Raw genomic sequence first — 12949 nt, 5'->3', positions numbered from 1 at the left:
TCGCGCACCAGAACCCGACCCGTGTGGCGAAACCCAAGGCAGACAGACACAGGATGACAGTTCAAAATCCAAAAGGCGGTTTTATTGGGGGAGGGGAATAACAAGGATACCTGGTGGACTGGGTTGGCTATGGGCCCGAGGACCGCAGCTGGGTTCCCCGGTCCTACCTGGCCGACCCCGCACTCCTGGAGGAGTTCTATCGGGCCCACCCCAACGCCATCGGACGGTCGACCGGTGTCTCTCGTAGGAGGGGGGGTCCTGTTGTGGTTACACCGCCCCGAGCTGCCTCCCCGGCACGTTCAAGCCACTCCCCCAGCTCGGACGTGCCGGAAACATCCGAGCGCTCGGCTCGCGCTCTGAGGAGTCGAGCGCTGCACTGCACCAGGTGTTTGCCATCATCCATCAGGCACACCTGCGGCAATCAGGCAGCCCTCTACAAGAAGTCTCCCAGAACACCACTCCGGGCTTCCACGTACTGAACCCTGCGACTCCCTCCGTGACTTCCACGGCTCCCCGCGTCTCCCTCGTCCCCAGCGACCTTCACGTTTTCCCCCGGACCTCTCCAGCGATCTCCCCCCGTGTCTCTCTACCTGGACCAGGCATGTAGCCAGGTAGGTGGTTTTCGTGTCTGAACCCCCCCCCCCGAAACCCCACGGCCCGTCTGAAATGCCACCAATAATTATTTAGTTATCGTTTTGATTATTTGTCACCGCCCCTCTAGCCTACTCATACACTGCATCTATCGTGACTGACAGGCGTTAAACCTGTCAGTTAATTTGTTTCCAAACATGATGTATCTTATTGGTCTGTTTCGTAAAACAAATAAAATCACACGCGTTTGATTGGCTCAGGGGTCTGACGAGTCAGCTAAGCAACCTGCCACTGGTTATGCTAGCTAAATGGTCGATCTATAGTTTGCTTTTCAAAAGCAATGGAGCCGCCGAAAGCTACCTGTAAATCAGGCAAGAGCAGTAAAGTTAATATTCGTAAAATCAGTGATTTTTTGTTTCAACGTGTCCCGACTCAAAAAAGAAAAACAAGAACATTACAGATGATCTGGTCACTAACGTTACCGATTTCCCGGAGCAAGTGTTATCAGACCCACTGCCCTCCTCCTCGGAAACGGAGCCAGAGTTAGCAGACCCGCCGCCGTCCTCTACCTCGGAAACGTTTGCACACGACTTTGTGGATTATATTGGTGGGAAAATATCAGACGAACAGAGAAGAGAAATATACTCACTGGACTGGACGGCCAATATCGGACAAACATTCCCTACAAAACTAGGAGGTAAACTACGTTTCCAACGTCATTGGATTGACCAGTTTAGCTGGCTAGTATACTCAACGAGGTCCGACGGTTGTTTTGGTAAGCACTGTGTTGCGTTTGCAGTCGAGCATGTGGGCAAGGGAGGGCACAGAAAAGCTGGCAAGCTAATTAATGTCCACTTCTCAGACTGGAAACATGCTTTAGAGACATTCAAAGACCACGCACAAAAGGCATATCACAAGGATGCATGTTTGAAAGCGGACAATTTCCAAGTGGTTCTCAACAATAAAATGGATGCAATTTCACTGAGGCTAGATTCTGAGAGAAAAAAGCGAGTCCAAGAAAACAGAGAAAAACCCAAATGCATCATTGCAACGTTGATTTTTTGCGGTCACCAAGAACTCGCCCTGAGAGGTGATATTGATTCAGGACCAGTGACATTGAATGAGCCAACTCACGATGACGGAAATTTCAGGGCTTTACTCAGGTTTAGGGCTACATCTGGCGACACAGTACTGTTACAACACTTGAGTAAATGTGCAGCAAACGCTAGCTACTGCAGTCCTGATGTACAAAATGAAATAATCAGCATAATTGCAGATGTGATAATAAACAAACTGGTGCAGAAAGTAAACTCCGCGCAGTGTTTCGCTGTGTTGGTAGATGAAATGAAAGATGTTTCAGGGCGGGAGCAGCTTTCTGTCTGTGTCAGATACGTGAACCAGCATGACAGCCAATATAGAATCAGAGAGGAGTTTTTGTCCTTTGTTGATATCGAGAAGTTAACCGGGGAGGCAATCGCCAATTCAATCGAAAGTCAGCTGACAAATGCAGGCGTTGATTTACAGTTTTTACGTGGCCAGGGATACGACGGCGCATCTGCCATGAGTGGCCGTTTATATGGTGCCCAAGCTAAAATCAAAGAGAAGCACAAGCAAGCAGTTTATGTGCACTGTGCCAGCCACAGTTTGAATTTGGCCCTAAACAAGTGCTGCACTGTACAAATGGTGCGAAATTGCTTTGGAATTGTCTCGGAAATCTGCACTTTTTTCCATGATTCGGCTTTGCGGTCTGCATGCAGTCTGCGACACGAGACGGAGCGTCTTTTACCCGACTGCAAGAAAACGCGACTGACGAAGTTGTGTGAAACGAGATGGGTCGAACGCCACGACGCAATAGTTACATTCAACGAGCTTTTAGACCCTGTGCGATCCAGCCTGCAGAAAATCAGTGAAACCTTCACAGGAGACACATCTGTCAAAGCCACTCAGCTCTTTAATTCAATTGACAATGCAGAATTCATGCTGTCCATGAATGTGAGTGAGAAGATGCTTGCAAAAACCTACCACCTGTCCACCTTCCTTCAGAAGGAAAATTGTGACTTGGTGAGTTGCGTTTCAGCTGCTGATGCTGTTATTAAGCAGGTAGATGAGATGAGGGCTAACTCTGAGATGGAGTTCAGGCAGATTTTCCAAAAGACCTCTTCCCAAGCAGCCAAGTATGGGGTTGAATTTCGACCACGAAGAGGCGCGGACTGCAGTGAGGATCCATTGAAGGCCTGTGGAAATCACTACCGGCAAAAGCTTTTCATAGTCATGCTTGACTTTTATTCATCACAGATGAAGGAACGCTTCAGCAAACACAGAAATGTGATCTCCAACCTCTGCTCCTTACTGCCATCTAAGGTCAGCATGCTGAACGACAGCTCAGCTCAAGCGCTCTCCAACCTGTATCCTGATGAAGTGTCACCGCATGTGGAAGTTGTAAAGTCAGAAATTGACACCTGGCGGGATAAATGGAAAGATGCAACTTATGTTCCACAAAATGCCATTGAGGCATTAAATGCCTGTAACAGTGAGTTGTTTCCAAGCATCTTCAAGCTTCTCCGCGTTTTGACCACGCTTCCTGTCACCAGTGCCCATGTCGAGAGAAGTTTTTCCCGTCTGGGAAGGATCAAGGACAAAATGCGCAGTACAATGACGGAAAGACGGCTTAATGGACTGACATTGCTCTCGGAGCACAGAGACATTGTGGGGACGCCGGAAGAGGTACTGGACATCTTTTGCAGACAAAAAAGACGATTGGACCTGCTTTTATAAGGTAAGACCCACTTTTATTTATTAATTCATTGATGATTATCTATGGGCCATTAATATGTTGACATTTACCGTACGGTTGGGTATTAGGCTATAGTATACAGTGTGGGAATTTTATTTACCGGTCGCTTTCGGCAGTGTTGCCCGATCCCCCCCCCCCCAAAATATGTTTCTGGCTACGGGCCTGACCTGGACCCCTCCTTTCGGACTCGACTTCCCGGATCTCGGACCCGGACTTCCTCGGACAACCCCTTTTGGATCACGGACTGGACTTGCTTGCCAGGTGCACGCACATTATTCAGCACCTCCTTGTCATTTACATACCACACCACACATAGGCTGAAAACACTCACACATAGTTATATACGCAAACCACTGGACACCACCATACTTTATTCACACATCCCACTAACAGAACGTTTTTGTACCATACATTCCCCCCACTCTATTCCATTTATTATTTAGTGGCAGTATTTGTTATCTCCTTCCTAGTTATCCCCTCCCCCAATAAAACCGCCTTTTGGATTTTGAACTGTCATCCTGTGTCTGTCTGCCTTGGGTTTCGCCACACAGGTCGGGTTCTGGTGCGCGAGCATAACAGGACTGATGTTAATAACTTTATACACAGGAAAATCACTAACTCCAATGTGAAAATGGAGCATGTCTTACGTGGAGTAACTAAAGATGACGTTGATAATGTCCAGTTTTTACATAGGATTAACCTCCTTTAATTTTTGGTAAATATCATATCCATACCAGCAAATTCTCTGCCCATGAACCCAACTTCTTTATCTTCAAAGCAATTTTTGACCAATATTTAGATACTCTCAAATTTAGTAAACAGTCATCAAAACTAGAACCATATGAAACTATTTTGTTTTCCTGAAAATACTGTACTGAGCCCAACAGTGTATACCATTTCATTTTACATAACCTTTGCTTTTTGTTTGTTTTTTTCCTTTTGGAGTATGCTTTGTTTTCTTTGTATCGTGATGTGCACTGTATTATTGTACATCTGTTCATTGTACGTTGTATTATTTGATTTGTACTTATTTTGATTAAGAAAAAGTGAAAAAAAATCCTGTCCTTCTTCGTCACTCCCAGTGAAAATCATAGCATCTTCAACTCTGCCACCTCCAGCTCCTCCTCCTGTCTTTTCATCAGTGCCACTGTCTCCAAACCATATAACATAGCTGGTCTCACTACCATCTTGTAAACCTTCCCTTTAACTCTTGCTGGTACCCTTCTGTCACAAATCACTCCTGACACTCTTCTCCACCCACTCCACCCTGCCTGCACTCTCTTCTTCACCTCTCTACTGCACTCCCCGTTACTTTGGACAGTTGACCCCAAGTATTTAAACTCATACACCCTCATCACCTCCACTCCTTGCATCCTGACCATTCCACTGTCCTCCCTCTCATTCACGCATAGGTATTCTGTCTTGCTCCTACTGACTTTCATTCCTCTTCTCTCCAGTGCATACCTCCACCTGCACCCTACTCTCGCTACAGATCACAATGTCATCCGCGAACATCATCGTCCACAGAGGCTCCTGCCTGATCTCGTCCGTCAACCTGTCCATCACCTTTGCAAACAAGAAAGGGCTCAGAGCTGATCCTTGATGTAATCCCACCTCCACCTTGAACCCATCTGTCATTCCAACCGCACACCTCACCACTGTCACACTGCCCTCATACAAATGAATGGCTTTCAATACAAAAAAACCCGGAAGTGTCATACATGAGCGCGCAGGGTGGCGAGGTCCCGCCCCGCGCCACGGCTCTGCGCGTTCGTTATAAGTAACTAGGTTCAGCTATTAGTGAATTTTACAAGTTTTTGGAAATAATGATTTAAATAGTGTTTGTACAGGAAAATTGATTTACCTTAAAAAATATGAACTGATGTAGACGTCTCTTACACAATGTAAGTCTATGGGGAAAAGTCTTTTTGGGCCGGTGTGCGTCACGTGATGTTGTAATTACAGAGTTTGGCCACTGCGAAAGCCCGGCGCACTTCTTGTATCCAGTTCTTATACCTCCATGCTACAGTCCGCAGCTATCGCTCCTTGGGTCTCATATAGCGAACTGTCACTTCCTGTTTGTGTTCCTGCTGAAATGGCCGCTGTGTTCGCCACTGAGACTCTTACAGCGAAAGATGCGATTGCCGAGGGATTACTGGACCTCCTGAAACCAGCTGTCCAGCAGCTCGACATCCATGTGTTCTCCGTCAGGTATGCTTTTATCTAATGCTGAGATAGCTGGATCCCACATCCTCGCTGCAGCTGGACATAAGAGCTCAAGTATCATTTGTATTGTGTCCAACAGGTTGACCCAATACGCGATTTTGTCTCTTCGTGATTGAAAATGAATTGTGTCCAAATTTAACAACTGCAGTGCTATAGTTTGTTTGGGGTTGGTTTTTTTTTTTTGCCCTTCATTGACAACGTTACTTGTACAATTCGTTTAATACCCCTTTCACTTCGGACAAAATATCTGTTTCGTTGTTGGAAAACCTTTGGTATGATTGGATCTATGTCTCATGAAGTCACGTTCATTGTGTAGCATTGCTGCAACTAATTTTTTCCGGTCCTGGTGGTTTTCCTCCATCTCATCTTTATCTTCTTGGTGTGATGTTTTCCTTCATCTCATCTTCTTTGTGTGATGTTTTCCTTCATTTCATCTTCTTTGTGTGATGTTTTCCTTCATCTCATCTTCATCTTCTTTGTGTGATGTTTTCCTTCATGTCATCTTCATCTTCTTGGTGTGATATTTTCCTTCATGTCATCTTCATCTCCCTGGTGTGATATTTTCCTTCATCTCATCTTCATCTTCCTGGTGTGATGTTTTCCTTCATCTCATCTTCATCTTCTTGGTGTGATGGTTTTCCTTCATCTCATCTTCATCTTCTTGGTGTGATGGTTTTCCTTGCTCACACAAACAGCCTCTATTCAACCACGTGATTTACGTCGTGTTTGCGTGCGCGTGACATGGCAGTGCCTTTTTCTTCTCTCGTAGGACGCATTTTTATTGTATCATGGACTACGACATCTATAACTGTAAGGTTGTTGTTTATTTTAATTTGGAACTCTCGATGTTCTACATGACACAGCCACACATCACTGCGGGTAAATTGAATTTATAAAGCCCCCCCCCCCACACACACACACACACACACACAAACAAGCAGAACTGACTTCCTGTTTTCCCTCTAATTTACTCAGCGACTCACATTCAGGGCTGTGGCTGTGTAGCCCACCTGTTGCCTAATGTTAGAGACGGGTCCTGAGTTCTTGTACTGTAACTGACTTCTGTATTAGACTGAGTTCCTGAATTACTGAATTATGAATCACCGATAACACACATACATCTCTTTTGTCTGAATTACTGAGCTACTAAATGATTCTATATACTGTGTTTATAATTAGACCAGATCTATTTATCTAATCATATCTAATCATCTATTTATCTAATCATGCACTATGAACTGAAATCAGCATTAAACCCATTCATAAACACACAACTCAGGTAAGTTTAAATAGTAATAATATCTTTAGTGTATTTTTTTGTAGAAAAATCCAATTATCACCACAAAATATATGAATTAGTATACCTCTACTATACCTTCAACTTATCAAATATCCAATTACCAGTACACAATGACAAGTGTACTTTCAATAGGCCTCTATGAACACACACACACACACAAGCCAGCAAAAAAATAAAATAAATGAAACAAAACCCCCTCTCTGCAGGCCTGAGTCGATGCTTGGGAGCAGTGAGACCGGTCACTTGACTCATGAGCGTCATAAACGGTGGTACCTTACCAGTGGATGTTGTAATGTTTGTGGTTTATAGGAAAAAGGTCTGAGGTTAAAAAATACCAGTTTTCCTTTAATTCCCTTCAGTTAAGTGTTGATGTCTTATCGATGGTTGCTAATTGTGATTAAAGATGATTAGAAAGGGCGTCCCGGTGCCGTGGGGACCTATTCTATTGCCTACCAACACGGGGATCGCCGGTTCGAATCCCTGCGGCTTGGTCGGGCGTCCCTACTGACAATTGGCCGTGTCTGTGGGTGGGAAGCCGGATGTGGGTATGTGTCCTGGTCACTGCACTAGCGCCTCCTCTGGTCGTTTGGGGCGCCTGTTCGGGGGGTGGGGATTGGGGGAATAGCGTGATCCTCCCACGCGCTACGTCCCCCTGGTGAAACTCCTCACTGTCAGGTGAAAAGAAGCAGCTGGTGACTCCATATGTATGGGAGGAGACATGTGGTAGTCTGCAGCCCTCTACGGATCAACAGAGGGGTGTGGAGCAGCGACCGCGACGGCTCGGAAGAGTGGGGTAATTGGCCTGATACAATTGGGGAGAAAAAGTGGGGAAAATCGAAAAAAGACAGATGATTAGAAGAAATGTATTTGCAAGTCAACGTTACATACCCAAGGGGGTCCGCGGTGGTGTAGCAGTCTAAGCATCGGCTTTGCGTCGATGCAGTTGCCCACTGGGGAACGGGGTTCGCGCCCCAGTCGCGTCAGATCCGACTATGGCTGGACTCCATGAAGCAGCAGTGATTGGCCACGCTGTCTTCGGGAGGGGGCGGAGTCGGCTTGTGTTCGTCACATGAATGTGTGTGTGGGGAAAAAGCAGTGATCCGGCCTGGATTCGCCTTGTCACGGAAGTGGCGAGGCGTCTCCTTCAAATCGAAAATAGTGATCGATTGGCCACTAATTTGGGAGAAAAAGGGAAAAATCTGAAATAAATTTATTTAAAAAAAAAAACGTTACATACGCAAATAGTACTGATTAACATTCAGAATGCTATCCATACAGTTACAGTATCTGTCTTCATAGTGTTTTCCAATAGAAAATACCCTCGCACTCTTAAGTTTTTTAAATTTTGTGCATTCCCAGAGGAATGCGTGGCACACATCAAGCATAGTTACCAAAGTGTGCCAGGGTCTCTTGTTATTTCTCTGGCTTTCTAACTCTTTCTGGCTTTTCTACTCTTTCTACTCCTGGTCTTTCTACTCTTTCTGCTCTTTCTACTCCTTCTGGTCTTCATGCTCTTGCCGCTCTTTATACTCGTTCTACGCTTTCTGCTCTTTCTACCCTTTCTGCTGTTTCTACTCTTTCTGCTATTTATGTTCTTTCTACTTGTTCTGGTCTTTCTACTCTTTCTGCTCTTTCTACTCTTTCTACCCCTTCTGGTCTTTATGCTCTTGCCGCTCTTTATACTCGTTCTACGCTTTCTGCTCTTTCTACCCTTTCTGCTGTTTCTACTCTTTCTGCTCTTTATGTTCTTTCTACTTGTTCTGGTCTTTTTACTCTTTCTGAGCTGCACCACAGTCAGCTTATTAAGTGGAATGGCCTTCAGTGTAGCTGCAGATGGTCTGAGGTCATCTCTGTCTTCTCCCGGTCCTGTTTAGGGGATTTCACAAGTCTTTGTAACTGAAACACTCTTCTGTGTCTTCCCACATTGTTGAGTTTACGCACTTGCTCAGTACTTTTTCACTGTGGTCATGTTTGTTTTTCCCTTACAAAGGCTACAATAAATTGCCAAATTGGCAAAATGTGATATTTCTCACAGAGCGAAACATTATGTATGCATTGGGGCTATTGTATTTTATTACTATTGTATATTTTACGTTATTACTATTACATATTGTACATTACTATTGTGTAGCACTAAACACCAAAGTACTCAACCAACACACTACCTTCCATTTGTTTCATGTGTTTAAATGTGTTTGTTAACTAAAATGATTTCTCTTTTCATATTTTCAGAGAGAGCCAAGTGGAGCTGAGGGAACACATAGATAATCTGGCCACAGGTAAGATTTTTTTTCCCGGGATGTTTGCCCAATATGTGGTAGATAATCGGGTAGCCGTTTAACAAACAAAGTATAATGACAGTATTGAGTAACATTTATAAAATTCACCTTTCTTCGGTTTCAAACAGACATCTTTATGAATTTTAACTGGCAAATTATTGTAAAGACTAAGTAACTTCATATAATGTGATTCTTACACAGACAGTAAGCAACCAAACAGTCACTTTCCCAACTTCTTGTTGGGCAGCTTGTTTAAATGTATATTTCATTTTCAGGAGGAAGTAACAGTTAGTGCTTTCACATAATCACCTTTTTGGTTTGGAAATGTTTACAGAGAAGACCGATTCAGGAAACAATAAAGAATAAATGAGAAAACAATACCTTCCATACAGAACTGGAACTACAGTGAAACCACTAAAGACTTTACAGTACTCTAGTGTTCTTAGTCATCACATTATCATACGTGTTATTTAAAGACTAATTGTTGATTGTTATTTTGATAATTCCAAAGAAAAACCAACTACTTTACAAAAGCTGGATAGCTCAGTAAGTAAGAACACCGGCTTTCCCGTCGGAGATCAGAGGTTCAAACCCCGGTTGGGGCGAGACTCCAGTAAAACTCTGGGGCTTAGTCTCCTAATGCACTATAAGTCAAGTGTCTCTCTGCTGTGTGTCACTTTGGATAAAAGTGTCTGCTAAACGAAACTGTCAATTTAAATAGCTTAAAATTTCACAATTTAAGTTTTCAATCACTGCCCAGAGCAATAGTATTTGATGTTTTTTTAATTTCTCCCTTGCAGAATTGTGCAGAATAAATGAACATCAAAAGCTGGCACTAGACCTTGACCCATATGTAAAGAAGCTCCTCAATGCAAGACGTAGAGTCGTGCTGGTCAACAACATACTGCAGAATGCTCAGGTCGGTGGCAGGTGCATTTGTTACTGAATATGAAAGGTCTACTTAAGGTCTACTTTTTCAAAGATCCCATTTTTTGTTAATCATTTACAGAATGCATCACATTGCAAAGCTTAATTCAAATTTGAACATTTCCAGAATTAAATGTTCATGACCACTTAATTCGTTTGCATGTCTGCTGATACATGATATCTACTGTCTACTGTCAGTGAAGTTATGTTAGTGCAGTACGCTATAATATCCCGTTTATATTGTGCATAATCTCGTCTGTGTATAATGGTGTCATCTGTACATAATTCTTTTATACGCCAATCAGCCAAATCATTAAAACCACCTGCCTAATATTGTGTAAGTCCCCCCTTGTGCCACCAGAACAGCTCTGCACTGCTCCATAGTGAAGTTTTGATGCTCATGTGCCCAATGTAGGCACTTTCAGTTGTGGACAGGGGTCATCATAGGCAGTCTGACTGGTCTGCAGCTACACAGCCCCACACGCAGCAAGCTGTGATGCACTGTGTGTTCTGACACCTGTCTATCATAGCCAGCATTAACTTTTTCAGCAATTTGAGCTACCGTAGCTCTTCTGTTGGATCAGACTAGGCTAGCCTTCATTCCCCATGTGCATCAATGAACCTTGGGTGCCCATGACCCTGTCACTGGTTCACCAGTTGTCCTTCCTTGGACCACTTTTGGTAGGTACTGACCACTGCATACAAGGAACACCCCACAAGACCTGCAGTTTTGGAGATGCTCTGACCCAGTCATCTAGCCATCACAACTTGGCCCTTGTCAGAATCACTCAAATCCTTACGATTGCCCATTTTTCCTGCTTCCAACACAACAGCTTCACGAACTAACTGTTCACTTGCTGCCTAATATATCCCACCCCTTGACAGGTGCCATTGTAATAAGATAATTAATGTTATTCACTTACCTGTCAGTGGTTTTAATGTTTTGGCTGATCAGTGTATATTTACAGGATTCCCTAATCCCTATCGACCTTTGTTATTATTATTGTGTTACCTCCCTTACCCCCAACCTTTTTGCTGCTGCTGTTGTTGTATATAGTTCATAAATATATGGTGGATTGTATATTGTCCTGTGTAATATTTTTGAGCCAAACTGAATTAGATTCCTTGTATATGGAAACATAGTTCACCAATAAATCTGACTCTGATTGTGATTAGGGTGACCAGCTGTGGAAATGTGTTGTGTGAATACGTTTATTAAAGGAAAGGGGGTGGGTGACATTAAATTTTCTTTACAAGGTCTCCGATCAGATTTTTCGCAGATTCCATCAACAACATCTCTCAGTGCAGAGTGTCCAGCCATGGTATTTAGTTGGGTTCCACTGCCGAACTAAATACTATGGATGGAAGGTCAGTTTTTCACAGCCTCTATTAAGATACTATGGGCACATATTGTCACAGAATACTGGGTCAGTCAGAGTGGTGCAAGACAGGACTCTTGCTGTAGCTTTAGCGTTCTTTATGGTTTCTTCTGATCTTTGCACCAATTAGCTTGGATTTCCCTTCTTGGGTAGCATCCTAACTGTCTTGAATGTTGTCTATTTATTCATTGAATTAAAAAAACAGCATGCTGAAGCTTTACGTAGAAGGGGGAAACACCCAATGATTCAGTAACTCATAAAACCCCTGTTAACAATGTATGTATCTTATAATGATTTTCTGTGTCAGTCTGTCTCCAAAATCCTATCAGAAGAACTCTGTCCCACTCTCCCATACTGCTTCAATCTCCCATACCACTTCACTCTCCCATATTGCTTCACTCTCGCATACTACTTCAGCTACTTGATGTTTTGGGATATTTGGTTATGCGCAGCTCGCCACAAAATGGTAGTCAGGTACAGAGTCCTGAATTTGAATCAGCCATTCCAAAAGGCTGATTTGCTTCATTAACATTTGAGTCTACATTTACCGATATGCTCAAACTGTCAGATGTTCTTGGAAAACAGGCTTTCTTGGAAGACATAACTTTTATTTCTATAGGTAACAACAGTTGACTATACATTTTAACAGTAAGAAAAACTGTTTTCCTATTCAAAAAGAAGGGGAGGGTTCAATAACATTAAGCTCAAACCTGCTGCCTTCGCACGGTAAAATAACCGTCAGCCCAGCCTCATGTCTCAGCTTATCAGTCATTTAAAATCAAGCACTGGTGAATTCCAGGCTATAGATTTAACATTAGATCATTAGTCTATCTTGCTCGTAGGTTTGTAAAATGGGACTTAAACTTTTTCAACACCAGTTCATTTACACCCTTAAATTTCTCTCTACAGGAGCGGCTGAGGCGGCTTAACCACAATGTGGCCAAGGAGACGGCCAGAAGAAAAACCATGCTGGATGCATCAGGAGCATTTCCTTCCCGGTCACCCAGTAAACCATGACATACCGCTCTGCATCGTCTCATGCTATGTTAGAGGCTATTTGCATAACCAGAAATAAATTATCTGTAGTACACATCTCTGGCCACAAGTGGGTTATATTTGACCTTACTTTTTTCTTTCTTTTTTTAATCAGACAAATGCAAAAAGCGTTTTCCCACATTTCACAGGAAAATTTTGATTATATGTTGATTCCTGTGGTCAAGAACTGCACATCCCATATTTGTGAACACACTGTATTCTTAAACCAGGATAGTTGAAACTTCTAAAGCCAACAAAATGTATAATCTAATTAACAAAACGTATAATCAATGGAAAAATGAGGCAAACAAAAAAGTTGACTATCCAGATGGAGTCATTGTCAAAACTGCTGACAGTGCTAACATTTAAATCGTAACAGGAAAATATGAACAAAACATTATCCTGTTAAGAAAAAAAA

At 43.2% G+C, this 12949-nt stretch overlaps 1 protein-coding gene across 1 annotated transcript; it reads left to right on the top strand.

Moving 5' to 3' along the window:
* The first annotated feature begins 5427 nt into the window (after positions 1-5427).
* snapin (SNAP associated protein) lies at positions 5428-12589 on the top strand. The gene is made up of 4 exons (XM_056298368.1): positions 5428-5596; positions 9144-9190; positions 9991-10109; positions 12406-12589. Exons 1-4 carry the CDS (start codon positions 5481-5483, stop codon positions 12511-12513), a joined length of 390 nt encoding a protein of 129 aa, XP_056154343.1. The 5' UTR covers positions 5428-5480; the 3' UTR covers positions 12514-12589.
* The last annotated feature ends 360 nt before the right edge of the window (positions 12590-12949 follow it).

This window comes from Lampris incognitus, chromosome 18 (genome assembly GCF_029633865.1).
Source record: "Lampris incognitus isolate fLamInc1 chromosome 18, fLamInc1.hap2, whole genome shotgun sequence".
Classification (NCBI taxonomy): Eukaryota; Metazoa; Chordata; class Actinopteri; order Lampriformes; family Lampridae; genus Lampris; species Lampris incognitus.
Note: the sequence above shows the minus strand (reverse complement) of the source record. Positions and strands in the feature narration are given on the sequence as shown.